This window comes from Momordica charantia (genome assembly GCF_013281855.1).
Source record: "Momordica charantia cultivar OHB3-1 chromosome 3 unlocalized genomic scaffold, Mcharantia_2.0 BLBB01000003.1, whole genome shotgun sequence".
In the NCBI taxonomy this organism is placed as follows: Eukaryota; Viridiplantae; Streptophyta; class Magnoliopsida; order Cucurbitales; family Cucurbitaceae; genus Momordica; species Momordica charantia.
In genome coordinates this window covers 20,429,182-20,449,413 of record NW_028275161.1, presented here as the reverse complement: position 1 = coordinate 20,449,413, position 20,232 = coordinate 20,429,182, and the positions used below count along the sequence as shown (strand labels likewise).

At 36.1% G+C, this 20,232-nt stretch overlaps 3 protein-coding genes across 6 annotated transcripts; all 3 read right to left on the bottom strand.

The window, feature by feature from the left end:
• Window positions 1-651: 651 nt before the first annotated feature.
• LOC111010866 (Galactosyltransferase family protein) lies at window positions 652-4,372 on the bottom strand. 3 transcript variants are annotated; one of them, XM_088121585.1, is made up of 11 exons: window positions 3,430-4,372; window positions 2,980-3,037; window positions 2,664-2,725; window positions 2,348-2,559; window positions 2,186-2,249; window positions 2,022-2,094; window positions 1,751-1,874; window positions 1,503-1,590; window positions 1,289-1,414; window positions 1,091-1,200; window positions 652-996 (listed from the first exon to the last, which is right to left on the bottom strand). In XM_088121585.1, the coding sequence occupies exons 1-11, from the start codon at window positions 3,552-3,554 to the stop codon at window positions 848-850; spliced, it is 1,191 nt and encodes a 396-aa protein (XP_087977711.1). In that variant the 5' UTR covers window positions 3,555-4,372; the 3' UTR covers window positions 652-847. The 3 variants fall into 3 exon arrangements, with proteins under 3 accessions (XP_087977711.1, XP_087977712.1, XP_087977713.1); XM_088121586.1 differs by having other exon boundaries at window positions 1,751-1,871; window positions 3,430-4,364; XM_088121587.1 differs by lacking the exon at window positions 3,430-4,372 and adding an exon at window positions 3,282-3,377.
• A 1,454-nt stretch (window positions 4,373-5,826) lies between these two features.
• On the bottom strand, window positions 5,827-7,816 carry LOC111010704 (protein S40-1). The gene is made up of 2 exons (XM_022284213.2): window positions 6,692-7,816; window positions 5,827-6,551 (listed from the first exon to the last, which is right to left on the bottom strand). The coding sequence occupies exon 2, from the start codon at window positions 6,543-6,545 to the stop codon at window positions 6,021-6,023; it is 525 nt and encodes a 174-aa protein (XP_022139905.1). The 5' UTR covers window positions 6,546-6,551; window positions 6,692-7,816; the 3' UTR covers window positions 5,827-6,020.
• A 1,611-nt stretch (window positions 7,817-9,427) lies between these two features.
• Window positions 9,428-19,839, bottom strand: SS3 (starch synthase 3). Of its 2 annotated transcripts, none has more exons than XM_022284536.2 (17): window positions 19,641-19,839; window positions 19,294-19,558; window positions 18,800-18,872; window positions 17,412-18,713; window positions 16,456-16,670; window positions 15,834-16,104; window positions 15,482-15,657; window positions 14,348-14,455; window positions 13,776-13,885; window positions 13,198-13,303; window positions 12,333-12,503; window positions 11,844-11,972; window positions 11,311-11,493; window positions 11,034-11,165; window positions 10,840-10,951; window positions 10,232-10,355; window positions 9,428-9,885 (listed from the first exon to the last, which is right to left on the bottom strand). In XM_022284536.2, the coding sequence occupies exons 2-17, from the start codon at window positions 19,423-19,425 to the stop codon at window positions 9,756-9,758; spliced, it is 3,474 nt and encodes a 1,157-aa protein (XP_022140228.1). In that variant the 5' UTR covers window positions 19,426-19,558; window positions 19,641-19,839; the 3' UTR covers window positions 9,428-9,755. The 2 variants fall into 2 exon arrangements, with proteins under 2 accessions (XP_022140228.1, XP_022140229.1); XM_022284537.2 differs by having other exon boundaries at window positions 19,294-19,550.
• Between the last annotated feature and the right edge of the window lie 393 nt (window positions 19,840-20,232).

The window sequence follows — 20,232 nt, the reverse complement described above, 5'->3', positions numbered from 1 at the left end:
CCAGTATAGCGGGCCCATATGGCTTCATCAAAATTAGGCCCACTCTTCTCAAACCCAGTCTTGAGGCCCAAAGTTTTAATTCAGGCCCAAGATAAATGAAACACTCCGGCCCAACTACTTCTCAATTTTTTTTAATACAACTACTATGAATGGTTGATTGACAAAAATAAAAAACTGATATCCTTCCAAAAGATTCAAACTTTTGTTAACATTTCAAAAATACCCTTGAACAAACTTCCGTTGATATTTCCAATTTTACCTTAAAAGTCTTCATCATCTATTGTTTACCCAATTTTTCCCTAATCCTCTTTTAAAAATGATAATTTCTTCTCTATTTTCTCTTATTTTCAGACTTAATCCAAACAAGGTTTCATCATTCTAGATACTGCCAAATAAAATTTATGTTCAATATATTAAATGATGTATGCTTAAATGATATTTTTGTTTGAAAGGTCAATAGTATTATTGAAACTTTTGGTATCACTTTTGTTTTAAATAGATGTCAAAGTTCAAAAGATTTTTTTTTTTTTTTAACTTACCATTAAAATATTACATCATAGATTAGGAAGAGACACAGCTATCTAATCACTTTAGGTTATATGAAAAAAAAGAAAATAAATTATATATGTATAACTGAGAAATATATTAATGTTGAGGCAAAAAGGAGCTTAAAGCTGCAAATACAATACTAGTTTACTTCCAACTCTGTATAACATATAGATAAGAAAAACCTATATCAGATCAACTCCAACTTGAATCAAAGGCAGACAAAAAATGAGTACAACATTTTTGCTTTCATTCTCTCAAGTCCTTGAAATCCTTGTCTGATGAGTCTTCTCCTCACAATTCAAAAGCTTGTAGTCCATAAAGAAGTCTCATTTTCAGCACACTTCTGATGAACTTCCCTCATCCTTTCGACCGAGTTGCAGATCCCGCTGCATCTCCAATCAAACGATGCAACACAAACTTCACCTCCAAGAGCTTTCGTCTCGCAATCTACTCAAATGGATCATAGACCGAACCGTTACATATCGTTACTCGAAAATGGAGGAAGAAGAAGAAGATTAACATGAGTTTGTTAAGAACTTACCAGGTGGGGTGCTACAACATAGTTTCTTATCATCCACCTGCTCCACATCTAAACCAATAAACCAAGATCCTAATGAAACATCTTCATTGGCATACTTGTGCAGCACATCCCTATAGGTTGACACAAAGAATAGCATAAGGTTAAAGTTGTGTAATCAAGAGGGAAGCTACTTCAAAATGATTGTGTGTGCAACTTAACTGGTTCTGCAAGATGTAAGTAGCTAAATCTTTTGAGATTCCATATAACTGTCCTGTAGCATGACGAAAATACTTGTTTCCCTCGTCCCCGAATCTCAAATACTCCGGTTCGTGGTACTTTACTCCTCTATACCATATAGAGAGACATTGTGAGAACCAGATATAATTGGTAAGATTTTTTGTTTTCAAAGCTAAAAGGTACAAGTTACTCTTACTTTTTAGATAGGACAGGTCCGGACTTCATACAACCAATATAAACCCGAGGTTTATTCTGATGTCGAACCAGGGTCGTCCCGAGCGCAGCTGTAATAGATGAAAGGAAAGGATCTAAAGCTTAAATATTTGAGGATACACTTTCCTCATTGCATATCAATAGTTTGGTTCATCTGAACTTTTTCTGATGAGTTCCAGGTATGATATTTCTTGACAGTTCAAATAAGAGAATGTCTTGGTGTATGCTCACCTAAGTTCACATGGATGTCATCATCGACTTTGACATAAAATTCAGCATCCCACAAAGTAACTGCAGTGGCGAAGTATGTCTTCGTCTTGGCCGATAATTCGAGGTATCCCTCAACATGATTCTGCTTGTAAAGTTCAAAGAAAGATGAGCAAACTTTTATCAGATATCATAGTTTGATCTTTGATTATTCTCTTCAACCGGGAAATGATAAAAATTTGATCAAAACAGGTAAACATGAACAGCAGCAATGACAACGGCAGGATGGTATTACCAGCCTCAGGAAGTCTCCATGTTCAAGCTCCTCTGCATCAAGTGACTTGTCTAGTAGACTGCCAGGAGTTGAGCTAGCAAGAAAATAAAGTAATTGATGTTGTTTTGTTATTAATTCTTCATAGTTGTATCTTTATGAAAATGGAATAGGTGTTTTTCACTTACCTGCGTCCGATAACGAATCGAATGATTATTCCTTTCTCTTCCTCCAACTTCTTTCTCTTTTCACCTAGTAAGATTAAATTATAAACATCACCATCAATTTGTTCGTATGATTAAAAATGTACCAAAATCAAGAGAGAAAATTCAGGACTTGTCATGGCATACCTTGTGGCATCCAAGTTGCACGAACCGAATCTCGTCGTTTTCGGCTAGTAAATGCTGTGTTGATACCTACAACCACAAGATGTTTTCTTTTGGTAGTTGGCTCTGCATTCTTTACCTTCATGGCAATGTGAGATCCATTCGATGTAGACTCGTCACCTGCTGTTGCAGCTGCTAATTTCTTCTCAAGATTTAAGATACTCTTAGCAAGTTTCCTGCAATCAAAATTTAAACAGAAGTTTGCTCTTAGGTTACTCATTAATGTGGCAGCTTAGAGGGAGTAAATCCAGTCTGATTCAAGCATCAGCATGTTACTTACTGAATACTCAGCTGGGACCTTGAAAACTCCTCCAGGCTTGCGCCAGATGTTTTGCTTTTCACCTTGTTAAGGAAAACAATATTGAAAAGTTCATCACAAAGAAAATAAATAACACGAAATGCCACGAGAAGGAAACCGAAAGCTAGAAAATGATGAATGTGATTGTCCCTCTCAACAAGTTTTTAGTGAAAATAGTTAACATAACGTGTTAAGGAAAAACTAAAATTTCATTAAGTTTGTAAAGCAAAGGGCATATGATCAAGATTTAAAGCTATGATTATTATAAAGTAGAGCTTAAAGGCAATGAATCACTCACAAGTTCTGGATCATAAGACTTCAGTGCAACACCATTAGCTATAGGCACTATCCACATCCTGTCAAAATTATGCAGCTCATTAGCATGAACAGCTAGCTTCCTGATAAAAATTACAAGGTTTGTTAACATAAAACGTATCTTTTGGGATTAATTTTCAGAAGTTACATAATTGGTCGAAAGCACTTTTTTGATGAAGATCAAAAGTGCTCTCAATCCAGTTAAAAATGTAGTAAAAGGAAAGATATTTTGAACAAAAGAAGATCTATAAGCTGTAAAGGGCAGTCGCGGTTCAATAAACAGACTTTCAGGTTCTCCCATTTTCATCTGCAAAAACTAGCTAATTTTCTATGTTCTGGCTGGCAGCTATTGCAACAATACACTGTACAGAAGCAATTAAAAGCTAAAAGTTTACTTAAAATGTAACAAATAGAGACTTACTGAGTATAGTACCTGTTTGTAAAAAGCATGCCAGCAAAAAAGCATACAGAACATAGAAAAAAGGCCCACTTCCTAGATAACACATATCTTGAAGCAAGGTCCAATCCAATTCCTCCAACTTTATTCTTCGTAGACATTTTTGTCTGCCTTTCTTCACCTATTTTACTGTCTACAGAGTTGGAAGTAGAAATTCAAAGTTGATCAATGAGAAAAGTCCTAGAATTTGATACGAATTCTTCAGATTATGCAGTTTCTTCCCCAAATGAGAGAGGTTTCTGCATAATAAGTGACTGATAAACAAATGAAATTCTTGAAACCTAAATGGCTGAGAGCTGAAAGTGAGAATTTTCACTTTCAGCTCAAATGTGTATGGTGGAACTGAAAGGAAGGATTTGCTGATGGCTCAGAACTTGAACATGGGGCTTTTATTAAGCTTGTTGCAACAGCATTAATCATGTAATAAATGAGATTAGTAGAACTGAACCCCATTAATTTTTAAATTTAAACTGATAGATTGACCAATTAATCTGAAGAAAAATTTGAACCGTTTTAAAAATAAATGCAAATAAAACTGTCCGTTGTAAATGATCTCCTCCTCTCCCTCTCTCAAAATGGCCCTCCCTGATCCATAAATACTGAAAATTTGCAACCTCAGTTCTTACAGATCTTTTCCAGACCAAACAGAAAATTTGCTTCCAACCTTAATCCCCTCTAAAACAACCAGATTTGCCCTTGAAAAATCATAAGTGGGGCAACAACTGAGTATGTAAAAAAATGTAGTGAGAAAACATTGCTCATTGGTGCTGGGCATTTCCAAATCCACCAAATAAAGTTAACAAATTTCACATAGAAAAAATATGGACAATCTGCAGCAAATATGTTCTTGTATTTTGATTCCCTTCTTCAGTTTCTTTCAAGTGTAGATGACAATGACAAGAGCACCCAGCACATTTTGTTCTCTCTCTCTTTTCCTTTGATCTTTCACCCTGAATTTTCAGCACAAGATCTGCATCCATGTGGGAGCAATCTAAATCGAGGGAAGATGAACCTTCCTTTTTAGGCTTTGCATCAAAAAGCAGAATAATAGAGAAAACACATAGTTAGAAATAAGAAGAGAATATAATTAGTGCTCTTTTCTGCCCTCCTTTTGGATTTGATGAAGATGAGACCCATTTGCCACTAGTCCAACTTTTTTCAACTTAAGAGAGAAATGGGGCGGTCCCTCCTGTAAAGTGGAAAGATTCTCAACTTATTCCAAACGGAAAGAAGGGAGTGAAAAAAAAATGTGTAGTTTTCTCCATCTTTGTTTCAACTTTAACAAAACTTTATGTCATCCAAATTGATTAGGACGAACTGGAAAGGATATTGATGAATAACAAGAGATTTCTACACTGAAACTGATGAAATAAAATTCTGAGAAATATGATGGTTGGTTGTTGGTGCCGGGAAAAGGGGGAAAGGCAGAGCATTTTGGTGGAGTCCCAAGAATCTGTGAGTCAGGTCTGAGAGATCAAAACGACATGGTTTTGGTATAGATACCAAGGAAACTGGAATCTGTCCAGTGGAAGAGGAGCAGGATGATTGTTCCTCTTTTTTCTTTCTTTCTTTCTTTCTTTTTTTTTTTTTTTTTTACCTCTTTATTATCGCATTATTCGTGGACCCTTATTTGGATCAGAAAGCCTGTGGAATTGATTTGATGTATTTGATGCCACTGCCATATCCCACAAAGCTCAAAGCCAAAAGGAAACAGCTTTTATGAGCAAACAACAATATTAACGTTGTTTTAAAGCAGGTAGGTTTGCTTAGAGTAAAATGGATAAAAAAAAGTATTTCCCTCTCAAAATAGTTAATAATTTGGCAAGTTATACTTTTTTTTAGTTCGTTAAATCAATGATAGATATTTTAACCAATTTAGTTACCGAGTTAATATCTATTTGACACTCCAACAACCTCTAAAGTTCAGAAAGTAGGTTGTTTTCAATTTATTTTTTCTTTTCTTTTTCCTTCTCTCATATAAAGAAAAGGAAAGGAAAGACTGGAAAATGTGCAGAGATGGGGTGCTATCAGTTATGTGAGTGCACCATAAATAAACTAATAAGAAATATTCAAATAGGAATGAGAGAGAAGATCTTAATGTATTAAAAAATTGCATTGACAACATTATAAAGTTTGATGCATTTTGGCTCTTAGTATTCTGGAAAAAGCAAGCACTCAGCAAAAGCAATGGACAATAAAAATATAAGATCTTGAACTAAACAACCCATTAATAATCCTCTTCCATATTCCCAATTTTAAAATTTCAAAATCACTTCCTTCCACATAGCAACTTGCAGAACATAAACAACTGCGCTCCAGTTCCATATTCCCAAAAAAAAAAAAATTAATTAATTAAAAGAAGAATAAAGAAAATAGCTCAATAACCATCTGGGCATCACATAGAATTCCCGACACACTGCAAATTCTCCATCTTTTTTCTTTCTAGAAACTCTGTTCTAAGTTCTAAGAGACCACAAAAATTGCAGTAAGCAAACAAGAAAAACGCAGAACAAAACGATGATGATCGTCTCTGCCGTTTAGGTTTAGAAAGCAGAGACTGTTAAACATCACTCTAAAAAACCAGTCTTTGTTAAAATGGCGTTTCGAACTTTGCTGAGGTCTCTCCCCTTGAGAGTTCTTCCGATCCCTTCACACACAGAGAAAGACGAAATTTGGCTTCTTGCCAATTTCTGAGCAATCCATTCATGGGGAGGCACCATGTCGTCTTCTTCACCGCCGTATTGGTCACCGTCGTCATTTTTTCCGCAGGAACGGTCGCCGGCCGATGAGCCCATTTTGCCGTAAATTTTGGACCAATCGGGAATGTCCACCGGAGCAGAGGATCGATTTGCCGCCATCTGGGTTTCGTGGGTTCTTGTTGAAATGGATTTTGGGATCATTTTTGGAGCAGTGGGTACACGCCACGTGGTGGAAGAAGAAGAATTAGAAGATGAGTAGTAATAATCTGTGGACTTTCTAGAGTTAAAATCTGAAGAATCTTCTCTTTCTTCAACAGAATTCCATACTTCTCCTTCTTCCAATTCTTCACTGAAGCCATTGCTTTTTCTCGGGACGCTGCTCCAATTCGCCATTGATATCTGGTTTATGAGAGAAAAAAGTAAAATTATTTCGACCCAATATATATAGTTATACTGAACACTGATTAGTCGTCTATAAAATCGAAGAATAAAAATGGAGCAGGAGAAAAAGAAGAAAACTATAGATTCTAGAATTCTACCCAGGCTCTGTCACAGTCCCTCTAGAAAAAAAAACAGAGCTTTTGAAGAGTTCCTGAAATGGGTTTCGTGCATAATCCCAAAAGTAGCCGAATAATGACAGAGAAGCTGTAAATGAAGAAGAGGGGTAAAAAAGAAAAGAAAATGGTTGGTCTGAAAATCCCCAACGAAGATCACCGCTTTGAATGTACTGTGGCAAAAGACAGGGAGGGTTTAAAGGAGACCACAAAAACAGAGAGAAGACAGAGAGAGATCAGAGATGGGGTTTCCTTTTAACTCTAATGGCCCATTAAAAACTGAAAAGAAAATAAAAAAGAAAATAAAAGAAAGTGATGGGATATTAGAATCTCAGTTTCCCAATATTACACATTCTCACTCTTTTTTAATATGGAAATGAACTTTGTAAATATTGAAAGGACAAGGGAAAGTGGTGGCAATTGGCAGAACAAAGAGGAAAACGACAATAAGCCATTATGTTTTTCTTTTCTTTTTTCTTTTACAATTTACTCAACAGGAAAAGCCATTATAACCCCGTCTGAGGAAACACAGTTAATGGTGACCGAACAAATCAAAAAGACAGAGCATTTGATGCTCTATCTCTCTCTGTGTAGCATTATAAACAAAATAAAATTGTAAGGCTAATTAAAGGCTGTGTTAGTAGTTAGATGAGAGAGAGAGAGAGAGAGAGAGAGAGTGGGGGATGGGTGTGATTCTGACAGAAGCCTCACTGATTTGTGATTTGTTTCTGTAACCTTATCCTCTAACACAGCAACAGCAACTGCTCTGATTTGGCTTTTTACAGAGAGAAAGAAGAGTTACAGAGAGAGGTGCCCAACGTAGGACTTGGGGGGGCAGCTGCTTCAGGACAACGTAGTACTCTTTCTGCAGATATTACATTGAGATAGCGCAGTTAATTTTTGTTGTTTATGAGCCTATACATTTAATACAACTCCATCCCCCCTCTTCTTTTTCTCCTACCCAACCTTTGATGTGCTGAAGCTTCCCTGGTTCTTGGGAAGTTGGGAATCGGGAAACAATTGGCTTTCTTGTTTCCCATTTTGGTTGCAGAATTCAACTTTGTAAACCCCTTCTTTTTCTTTTTCTCTCGAGAACGGGAATTCGAATTCATGAACTTTTAGTTGGAGATAGATCTCTCAACCAGTTGAGTGTACTAAAGTAGATAGTAAACGTCTTACGTATATCTAATTACGTAACACAACAATCTACCTCCTTTCGACTTTCTCCAATAATTTCTAAAATTTGAGATGCCTCGGAGAAGGTGAAGTATTTTTGTTTAATAAATACTTTTGAAAGAAAATTAGTTAAATGCTTAATCAACAAGATTTAAGTCTTTTTTATATAGTTTTTTAGTTGGTTAAATGTACTTTTTAATACTCTTTAAAATTTCAGCAAAATTTTTTAAAAAATATTTTAATCGACCACAACTATATTAATAGACATGTCAAACACACCTCTACTCAAAATTTCCTAAGTTAACCAAAAGAGGATTGAATAGAAGAGAAAATAAGAACGGACAGTAAATTAAAATTTCACATCATCCCTTAAAAGAATAATATGGTTAATATATAGAAAAAGTAAATTTATATATTAAAAAAAAGACATTTTTTCAAATATCTTTTTAACTTTTTTTAGAAAGAGACAATTTTTTTTTAAAAAATAACTTGAGTAATAAGTCAAATTCACTAAGTTAATTAAACAATTTGTAATTCTAACATATTCCATCTTATCTTTTATCTCTCAACTATTTACCAAACAATTAACAATTTGGAGCCCTTTTTCAAAAGTTAAACATCAAAATATTCAAATTGATTCGTTGGTAAAGTAAGAATGGGGGAAAAGGCATTGGCTTTTTGTCATTTGTATTAAGTGAGGATAAGAGAAGAGGTTGAAAAGGAAGTCTCCCAATCAGGAAACCCACCGTAGGCTGCAACTTGGCTGTGAACCCAAAATTGTGCTCAACTTTTTGGCAACCATTCGTGACACTTCAAAAACTCCATTTACAACTTTCAGCATTTTTCCCTTTTCCAAAAAATATGTGTTAATTCAATAAAGATTTGGAGTTAATTATTATCTGCACATTCAAAGTTTGCCTACAATCCAAATTTTGGCCCTACCTAAAGTCAATAATTTGGATTTTGTAGTATGATAAGAGTTGCTAATTAGATTCACTAGGTGGGTAAGCTTTTCATCAATGAAGGGAAAAAGGAGAACCCATTTATACCAACCCAGAAAAATTATGAGAGAAAAAATTACCCACAATCGATCTTTTTGTTAGATTGTGTGATTCGATTTCGATATATCTCAATTGATTATTTTTATTGAATAATAAATAGTTACTAGAAGAGGAATTCTATGGTGGTAGCTGGAGGACTAGAAAAATAGGAAATTTTGGGTATATAAGGATAAAAAAAGGACCACCTTGCTTCAAATTTTAGTTGATCTAAGCGCACCAAAATTCCACTCCCCTTCTTATTACATTTTTTTTCCCAAAATCTTATGAACTATTCTTGTCTTTGAGATAAAGAGCATTAAATGGGGCCTAGAAATCAAAATCAATTGCAATCGTCCAAAAAGTTTTGGTTTACGAGCACCGCACAGCCAGTCTCAAAACTATCATTCCCACCACCATGGCTGTCCCAGCAGAAGCAACTTCGACCGTAAAAATAATAATAAATTCTAAAAAAAGAATGGTCATTTTTCAGTGGTGAACAGGTGACTGTACATAAACCACTTGATCTTATTTTCAGATTCTAGTTTTGGAGACATCAGAACAGATAGCTGCTCACTAGAAAGGTAATGCTGCATTTATCTCTAAGCTGAAATATGTTTGCGATGTACAGAAAGATGGATCATTTATTGAACTCTAAATCTCATGCTACCATGTATTCCTTGGCCTAAGGGCAAGGGCAACCAGTTCGTGACTAAGAGATCCTTGTAAATGGGGGAATGAAAGCAAGAATTATTAACTAAACCTGTACAGGACGATGAGTGTTGAGCGAGATTGAGTTTGATATCGTTCTGCTTTTCTATTGTTTATCTTGTTTTTCATTTCCTTGCTGCATGATAAAGCTCCAAATAGTCGAGAGCAGGTCGGTTCCAAGACCAATCTTGCTCCATCACTCTCTTGCACAATGAATGAAACCAACTTCGATCGTTGTACCATGCAGAGATTGCCCTGAAATGAAAACAAACTATTGTAACATGTATATAAGAATGGGAGAGCGTGATGGTTGTAGATCTGCAACCAATTTGATCGGATTCGACGAGCGATATGCAATGCTAGAATGTTCATCGCTACCGACCACTCTCAACATTTTTCCCACATTATAACCAAATAAATGAAAGAGTAGCAAAGAAAATGGATAGTAATCAATTATCAGCGGGTAAGGTAGAAGAGTTTGTCATTTGAATTCACCTTTCCATGGTATGCTTAGACAGGCAGTATAAAGAAAAGAACATGAACGGCAGAAAATTTCGTATGAAGAAGAAACTCACTCATCAGTTATGAATTTTCAACTGACCTATTAAGAGCATAGTCAACACCAGATGGATCTGCTCCTTCAAAATTGAATCCATTTGGTTCAAGGCCTGCTGCTTGTGCTCTTTCTTTATCATGATCAACGTCAAATACAGTGTCGTGAAGTCCTGCAAACAATAATAATCAGAAACTTTAGTGTATGATTAATTGTGAATTGTTGAAATAAAAACTGCGTTTTCGTTTAACTAAGTTTCAGAAATGGCTAATCCGCTGTTTCTCAATGTACTAATTGTAACGATTTTACAACTTCATATTTTAGACGAGTATGGCATAGTACTTCCAAAATATGATAAATGTATTTTAAATTGAGCATTATCCCTTGATTTACAACCAGATCTTTCCACCGGCATTTTATTTTAGCCCTGTTCGGCTTTTTTTTATTTTAAATAGACGTTTTTCATTATAATATACATTATTTAGCTATATATGGTTTTTTCACTCGATTATTACATTTACATATAATACTGATAGAAATATAAACTTTAAATGGCAAGCTAAAAAGTAACTATGAGCCAAAGTAACTCTATTTAGAAACAGATAGCTAAAAATGAGTGTGCCACTCTTTATTGGGGGGGGGAATATTGCCCAAACCTCCAGTTTTTCGAACAACAGGTACTGAACCATATCTCATTGCAGTGAGCTGAGTTAGACCACATGGCTCAAAAATCGAAGGGACCAGTATCAGATCCGCACCAGCATATATCTGCAATCATTGATTAGACGTGTTAATAATTAAATTGCAAGAACGTCGTAGCCTATTGAATTGAGTTCTTGCATCAACTTACCAAGTGCGAAAGAGGCTCATCATAAGTCAAACAAAGGCGAGCACGGTCCCCATGAGTCGAATGCAATTCATTTGCCAAATTCACAAAATCGTTTTGAATGCGTGGATCCGGAGCTGAACCAAGCAACACAACCTATCACAACACACCTAATTAGCAACATACATCAAGGAGCTAATCCTCATTATGTTTCTTAGTAAGACGGGCTAACACTGAAACAATAATCAAGCATTGCATCCTGTTAATTTCAAGAAAATCAAAGGAACGTGGGAAGACAAACCTGTCCACCCCGATCTATAGTTCGCCAGATGGCATGCTTGATGAGATGGATTCCCTTCTGATGAGTCAGGCGAGTGATAATTCCTATTAAAGGAAGATCAGACCTTTTTAGGCCAAGTCTCTGTTGTAATGCTTCCTTAGCAGCTCTTTTTCCCTCGATGACATTCTCTGAAGTGTAAGATACCTGCATATTTTGTACAAATAGATATCAGAATAAACTACATTGGAAATAAAGTTCCAAAAAAGAAAACATGTTAGGTCAGGTTTGCGATAAAATATTTCAAACGCCATAATCACAATGCTAACTGCTAAGTTAATCTTTGAGGAAAACAGCAATCCAAGGGTAAAAAGTGAAAATCCATACAAGAGAATCCTTGAAACTATGAGACCATACTTAACCTATTGCATTTATGCGCCCATACACAATGACTTCAGAGGTAATTTGATTAGCTGCGTTAACTTTTATTGAGAAAACCTACAAAAATAGTTGCAACAGAAGAAAAACAGGTGACCAAGAGAACTATATACACTTACAGGAATAAACTTGTCATTATATGGGTCCCATATATCAGGGTCAATCCCATTCACTATGCCACGAAACTTGTGAAGATGAGGAGCAATGACAGGATTTCCTGCGACCTCCCTCGAGTATGTAGGAGACACCTGCATATACACACACGTAGATGAAAATTCCAATGAAGCAAAAACTAAAACAACACAAAGCAATTGTAGAAAAGGCTACAAATCAAGGTAATAATTAAAGATGTTGAAGCAGGAGAAAACATTTGAAGAAGGAAATTGGGGAAGGTATCGTGCGTGCATAATTTCTTGAAGAAAGAAGAAGCTTAAAAAATATATGTTCAGTTGAATTTTATGTCATCAGAGAACAAAGTATTCTACACTAAAAGGAGTAATAGACCAGCAAGCCTCAGAGAATTCGGAAACTAAACAATATCCAGAAATATCGCATCGCAAGTCATGCATGTAAAGTTATTTATTGCTTAATAACGTGAAGTTACTGACAGTTGTAGCCTTGTCCGAGTACAACATTGCTCTCCCAATAAGCTGCGCTCCAAATTCTAAATTGTGAATCGTGAAGACAACCCGAGCTTTAGAAAGGCCATAGTGCATGTATTGTTCCTTGAATAACCAAGCAACTGGTGCACTAGACCAATCATGGCAATGGATAATATCCTGCCAAAGACAAAACACAATTAAGAACGTAACCTTTGTTACCACGATACACATGTACTTGCACGCATAGATAGAGAAGGGAAAGGACCATCTAAAATCAAATTTCCTAAGCAGTCTCACACAAGGTACACAGAGATGCGTATTAGGACTTGTTATTCATATTCTGTTATTTTAGTCTGTTATTTAGTTAACAAGTGGTTAACTTTAATTACTATCTTGTACTATCTTTACTTGGGAAATATATATCTCTAAGTCATTAACAAAAAGTGTGCAAGTAAAACGTAAAGAAGTGAAAAGTTTCATTTTGAACTTACCTTCTTTTTTTTATGCAAATAGAAACTAACATATAGATGGTATATCATATTATATTAATAAAGGAAATGCCCCTAAAATCGCAGGACAATAAAAAAAAAAAAAAAAAAAAAAAAGAACAACACAAGGCGATTAATTTAATTTCAACATATTAATAAATATGAACAACAATTATATCCCACTTTGTAATAATTAGATAGTAGATAGTACTCACGCCAGACATTTACTTTTAAGTGAGCAGGCGCGCTTTTAAACATTCAGACCACTATTCGTTATAAAAGTTCTATTTTTTGCTTCATTCATTAATAATACAGATAACGGGTTACAAAAGCTTAAATAACAAAACAATTAAAAATTAGTACTTAGTTAAATGAATACTTACAGGATGAAATCCCCCTTGGAGTAAGAATTCAAGAGCAGCATGACAAAAGAAACCAAACCTCTCTCCATCATTTCTACAACCATATATACAACCTGTCCAAAAAAACCTAAGAAGTGGGGATAAATATATTAGATATTTCCTTGAAATGATCCTGCAAAGACGAAATTCAAGTGCAAGCATAAAGATGCCAATCATTTGAAATGATACTTTATTTAAGTCCATATGCGAATAGAAGGATTTTGTAAGAAAAGAAAATGAAACGAAAGGAGAGAGAATAGAGGGAGGTTTTGTCGTCAGAGTATCCTCTCAAAAAATAATTTCTGGTGCACAATACTATTGGAAGTTGCATACGCAAAAACAACTTGAAATGGAACTGGAGTTTATCAAACGATTTTTTTTTTTTTCTGGAGACAAGAAATAAGAAACAATATATCTAAAGGAAAAAAATGCACAACAATCAAGAGGGGAATATGAAATATCCTCTCCTCTAGCAATCAAAAGCCAAGGAAGAGATAATGAGGAAAGTCAAACAATACAACTCATTCTTGATAATATAATGACATAGTTATAAGATTTACCCATTTTGAGGCTCCAGAAAGTAAACAGAGAGCCCTTCCACTTTGCCGAACCAGACTTTTATTTCTGTTCCACCCCAAAAATAAGTTTGTTGATGGTGAAAATTTGCCACCTACATAATGAAATTTTTTGGTCAAAATCGTTGACATGTTCAGAATATGGGGAGTAAGTAAGACACGAAGGCTCCTATGCAGAGATCAATCGAGAAAAAAAGGATTTACAATATCTCAAGATATTAAAGCATTCGTAATGTGCATCTTTAAAAGGCCACGAGGATATGGTAAAAAGGAGGAAGTATGGAAATTTCAGTTTAGGCAAAAACTTGATCAATCTTGCAGCTAGCAGGTTGCACATCATGCAATACATCATTAGCCATTCTTAGCAAAATTCTTGTGCTGAAATCATTACAATGAGACCAAGCAGGTTGCACATACTTCAAGGTTCTCGTTTACTGCATGCATGTTCTTTCCAAGATAAAAAGTGAAAAAAGGGGACAACCCATGTGTATGCATATCCAGTAATAGAAAGATTAAAATGTAAGGAGATTTATAAACTAACTGGCAGTGAAGCTTACATTGCTAAGGTTCAGAGAGTCATATTTAGGAAGAATAATGTCCACATTGTGGCTCAAATCTTGAATGGCACGGGATAGACTGGTCACAACATCACCAAGACCTCCAACCTGAATTGCATAGTAAATAAGACAGATACAAATGTAAATGAGTATTTTTCTCTAGCAATAACTGCATTAACAAAAAGGGGAAATCATATTTATCACGACAATATCCCAGAAATTAGAAGCTGATGTATCAGAGGGACAATGTGGAAAGTGGTAGCAATTCTCAATCAATAATCGTGCATGTTTATCTGCTCTCTTACATTTTGGCATGGTAGTTTGATCTTCACCCTTTCATTTCATTTTTTTCCCTTTTCTGAATGCAAATTACTAAAAAGTTCTCATGTTCTCAGGTTCTGACTAGGACAGGATAGTGGATAAATCCTGCAGGTTGTATATATTCATCCTTGTATTTTAAGGAAAAAGTTCTCGTGCTTTCACCATTCTATTTTGTAAACATTAAGAAATTAATAACAATAAATAAATAAATAAACCCAGAAAAGCGCAAAGGACTGGGTTGGAAACTTATGGCAGAATAATGTTTCCAAAGATAAAGATCTGAATTAGACTACCCCTTCCTAGTCTTATATTGATAGAAACAATCAAATAACTACAATTAGCTTAAACACTACGAATCCTTACTCCCAACTGAGGGTGCTCCAAAAGGTCCTGCCGATTAGAACCTCGTCAATTGGGCCGTCTCTAAAGATTCTCTAATTTCATTTTTAGAACATAACCTTACCGGTGGGGAAATCCTTAAGAGTAAAATTAAAGGTGGGGAGTTGGGGGTATACCACTTGTCTTCTAATGAAAGATATGGTAATTATATCACATTACGGGGAAATTTGAACAAAGGAAGGTCTGATAAAAAAAAATTATGATTTCCCCACTTAATAGTAGGTTACTAAAAATAATGAAGAAAATAGTTCATAAAATAGCTTTTCAAAACAGTACTCCAATAGAAGCCACTATTTTAACAGTTTCACACTAACATTATGTAGTTTGAGAACTGCTCAAATAAGATTACTTAGTTAACCTTAAAAGAACAAAGAAGACATTGAACAATGAAACAACTCAGAATCAAAAGTTTACCTTAGCAATAGGGGCCATTTCTACAGCAATATGCACAATATGCAATGGTGGTTCCTTAGTTATTCCACCAGTCACAGGTATGTGATAATCCATGCCATTTTTGTTGTCAAATATCCCACCATCTTCTCTCTCAGAAAATACAAAATCCATCATATATGCATCCAGTGGAACCTTAACTGCAGAAACAAAAGGAAAATAATATGTTCAAAAATCTTGTAAGGGACGTACCGAGAGACGAAAAAAGAGAGAATCTCAAGGCATCAACATTACAGCAAAAGTGACTGGTTAGAAAACATCAAGGACATCTCTAATCTCACCCAATGATTAAAAGGTTATAGAAATGGAGTCTCACCAGTGGCTTTCACGTGACTGCCACTATCTGCAGGCAACATTTTCTGTGGTGGCAATGGACCTTTACGATGGGACCAACGATTAAATGAACATCTGAACCAAACTTCAGGTTTTCCATTCAGAGGTGCGTTGGCAGGATTGTAAAAAACTGTCACTGGACTTCCTGCTTGAACTTCAACAGGATCAGTAAACACTACGTGCTTCTGTGACAACAAAAAGTTTTTCAAGGTTCTTTCCCTCATCTCAGATTTCATACGTGCTGTTTTTTCAGCCTGAAACAAAAGAAATATGTAAATCAGTAGCTGTGAGAGAGAGATAGATTGCTTAAAACTTGGATGAGAGGAGGAGAATTTAAGCAGGCTAAGGCAAAACAAGAATATCCCACCTAGACTAAGCTACAGAATCACTTAAGAAAATAAAATAAAATAAAAACAAATAAAGAAAATACGCAGCAGTTCAGGTTGATGCTTGATATCATCTTCATTGAGCCAATATATAAGAAAGGGCGACCAAAAATTTTGTGCACATTATGGTTTTATTGTCAAGATATAGGTGTAGAATTGTTACTTAAAATCAAAAGGAAATTAAATAACAAGTCAGCCATAAATTTTTGGTGAATTGACCTTGGCACGGGCAGCCTCCTCCCTTAATCTCCTCTCTTCCTGAAGTTTACTATAAATCCGGTGCTCTTCCTCAACCCAGTAAAGCTCCTCAGAAATGGATTTTGGAACAATTGCATGGAAATCATGGCGATGGTTGTTATCATAAGTATTGGCATTTCGGGGTAGTCCATCAGCAAGAACCCAATCCAGAACAATGGCTTGATCAGGTACAATTACTGCAAAATGTATGGTTGTGTCTATATGATGAAATTCAATGCTAACTATAAAAATAACATCCAACGTTACCCTGAAAACAAAGAGAAAAAACCCCAAGAGTAAATTAATTTTTTTCCTCTTAAGCAGAGAGTGCCTTTAAATTTACAGCACTCTTTTCGTGATCCCCTCAAACATCTTTGTAGGGCCATTAGAAGAGATGCTACGCGAAGACCACAGAGCATAACATCTTTTACCCGATCCATTAATGATTAAACAACCTGGACCACAGGCAGACAATTCATTTTGGTAGCTAAAGAAGAGCACATTTTGTCTAATTTGACAATAACGACAGTCATGATCTTTCAAGGTAGGCCAGTGTCACTGGAATCCAGGTTAAAAAATATCTATTAAAAAGGACCCTTTTTATAGTGGAGGGAACTTGTGAAAATTTTCTGGAAGACTGATCAGTCGAATATCAATTATTTGATGTAAAAAGGCATGGCATGTAAAACAAACCAAGCAACAAGATCGATGGTAATAAGGGTTTTATATTTTTCAGGCCAGCACTTTCCATCGTAAGATCTATAGGTACTTAAAAGTCCAAACGGTACCTAAAAGTCTAAGACCTATAGTATAGGCTCTAAGTATGTGTAGCATTTCTGGAAAATTTTCTCCATTCAGTTAATACATCAGAGTAAATTAACATGTACGCCTACGTATTGCCATCAGCGCTCTAGATATAAAAGGAATAGAACACGTACCATCAGCATACCACCAATCACAACCGACCTTTGTCTCTGAAAAGACAAGCCTTTCGATAATGGACAATCCATCTGTCCAATTATTATGCCCACCATGAATCCAAAGCTCGTTGGCATGAGCCAGCGGACCTGATCTTTTATTGTAGTATAACCTGACTGAATCCCCACCTTGATACTCACTAGGTTCAATGAACCAAACATTATCAACAGACCTTGCTGCCATTTTCAAAACCTGTTTTAAAATTTCTCTTCTCCTTTCAGTCTCTGCCTTCGCCTGTGCTCTGTCAGCTTCACTGGCAACCTTCTCTGCTTCTTTTCGTCTCAGCTCTTCTTCTTGTCTCTCCCTTTCAGCCCTCTCTTTAGCAAGCCTTTCTAGTTCCTTACGTTTCTCCTCTAATAAGAAATCTTCAAATGTAGACGCATCCATTCCCCCTTCCACAGATATGCAGAAATCTCTTTTATCATTATTTTCATATACATCTTTCCCATTAAAGAAGACAAAGTCTATCTTGTAAGCCTCTTTGGGAACATGAATCTGACAAGACCACCAATCCCCGTCTAGATAAGCTCTGTTTAACCTTATGGTAAAAGATTTCCACTTCCAGTCATTGAATGCTCCCATAATCAAAACATCTGGCTCGTCATTCAGAATGGAAAGACTCCTATTAAAGAATACTTCTATATCTTGATCAGGTTTTACAACTGGCGGAAAAACAAACACTTGATTGCCACCTAAGAAGTTTTCCTCGGCCAGTCTCTCAATTTCCTGTTTCTTTGCATTTGCTTCCATCTCCAACTTTAATTTTAAAGAATCTTCCTCGGTTAACTTTTCTTCTCTCTTGAGGGGTTCATCATCCGCATAGTTATCTAAGACATCTGAAACAGTTTCATCCGGTCTATTCTCCACTTCTTTCTCCCGTGATCTTTTATCTATCCCACTAAACCTACCTACCATTCCATTTTCTATATCTGCAGTATTTTCACCAACAGAAGTAGACTTGCTTGTCAAAGAACTTTTAATGTCTGCATGATTCTCAATACCTTTTTGTACATCTTCATCCTCCAGCGAAATTTTACCTGCTATGTCTTCCTCATCCCCTACTTTCAATTTAAGTGTTGCCTGGATGGGCGGCTCTTTTTGTGTAGCAGATTTTAGCTTTGCAGAGCCTTCTTTCTCTCCATCTCGACTTCGATCTGTTTTAGGGGTGCTTGCTCCCACAGGCGCTTTGGGTTTGAATCCCTTGGGCGCAGAGCTTTCAAGTCTCGCTGTTGACAATTTCCTAGATCTCTTCCTTGAAGAATCTATCAATGATTCAGTTTCAGTTTAATCATAATGATGGATAGAAAGTTAGAACTATGAGATATAAACGGAAAAACTGAATGATAACCTGACTGGCGTGCAGCGGCAACAATTCTGAACGACGTCCCAGCTACAAGGTGCCCTCTGAACCACAAGGGAGACTGAACCATAAAGGTAAAGCAAGAAATGAAAGGTTTAGGTACGTCAACTTCGATTACAAATGTCAGAAATAGGAAAAGTAAGACATTTCAGCAAGGCAAGTGGTGTGATGCGAACAGATTATGAGCAAGTCTTCCAGAACTCTGCTCTTGTGGTTAAGAAATTCATCGTCTCATCATGCATTTCCAAATTTTTTCTCAAGTACGACATTAAGCTTACTCCTATCCTCCGAACTGATAGAAAACGAATAGAATGATGAAAAACAGTCCACTCGAGATAGAAACTACGCAGCAAATCTCAAGCACGACAACTTCTAACTCAAATGGACATCGTTTCAATCAATCACCAAATAACCAAAGAAGCAGAAAATGAAAACATACAGAAGAATGGAAACAACGACAATTCAACTCAAGCGAAAAATACCAGTGTACTAGAAGTAGTAGACGACGCTCTATTTCCATGAAAGAGTTTGAACTTCAAACTCCCTGCGCCTGCTTCACTGAAACTCGTCGTCCTCCAACTTCGCGACACATGAGCTTGCAGAGCCACCTCCATAAGGGGCAGGACGACAGCTAGAATACTCCGCTTCCTACTCTTGCTCTCGGGTAATGGGTTCAACTCAAACAGAAATTCATCGAAACAAGCTTCAGATCGAGCTCCCGATCAATCCGCCTCCGGAGCTGCACAACTGAGTAATAATTAAAGAAGGAACAATAAAATAAATCATAACCCAATATGGAGAAAAGGACGAAAGTTTCATAAGAACACACCATGCAGAGCTCCGGCGATAAACAGCAAAAGGGGAGTGGAATGGGCACGCTCTCAACCATTCGTATTTTTCATTACCGTGCATCCGAGGCAGCCAACAGAGGTCGGACACGAGATAACCGTCGATGAGTCCAGCCGAGTCGGTGGTTTTTGGTTGGAAGTGGAAATGGAAGAAGTAATTTAATCAGAAAATCAACGGTGGGAAATGGTTTTGGGTGTGGAGGCTGAAGAGCGGTGAGGGCTTGTGTGATGGGCGGCCAATAGAAGGGAGCAATCAGAAATTGCCACATCAAATGGTAACGTGCCACGTCATGGTACTGGTCCTGAATATTCTCTTTTTAGTTACGCGGTAATCACTGATTAAGAATGAAAGAGAGAGGGAGTTTCTAATGGGATGATTATCTTTTTTTGGTTAACTGATTTGATAGATTTCATTTCGAGTTTCTTTTTTCTTTTTTTTAATACTTTTATTTCGAGTTGGTAACGCACAAATATTCTACTTTCATTTCGAAATATAAATTATAACATTCGCAATAAATAATATTTTGTCTCCTTAAAATAGGATAACAATTTTTTCTTTTTTATTTAAATAAG

Coding starts and splice junctions, on each gene's coding strand:
- SS3 (XM_022284536.2), bottom strand. CDS start 19,425: ATGGAGGTGGCTCTGCAAGCTCATGTGTCGCGAAGTTGGAGGACGACG. Junction 13,886..14,347: donor ACTCTCTGAACCTTAGCAAT/GTAAGCTTCACT, acceptor TTCATTATGTAG/GTGGCAAATTTTCACCATCA. Junction 12,504..13,197: donor TCCAAGGGGGATTTCATCCT/GTAAGTATTCAT, acceptor TGTCTTTGGCAG/GATATTATCCATTGCCATGA.
- LOC111010866 (XM_088121585.1), bottom strand. CDS start 3,554: ATGTCTACGAAGAATAAAGTTGGAGGAATTGGATTGGACCTTGCTTCA. Junction 2,250..2,347: donor TGCAACTTGGATGCCACAAG/GTATGCCATGAC, acceptor TAATCTTACTAG/GTGAAAAGAGAAAGAAGTTG. Junction 1,591..1,750: donor TGACATCCATGTGAACTTAG/GTGAGCATACAC, acceptor CATCTATTACAG/CTGCGCTCGGGACGACCCTG.
- LOC111010704 (XM_022284213.2), bottom strand. CDS start 6,545: ATGGCGAATTGGAGCAGCGTCCCGAGAAAAAGCAATGGCTTCAGTGAA.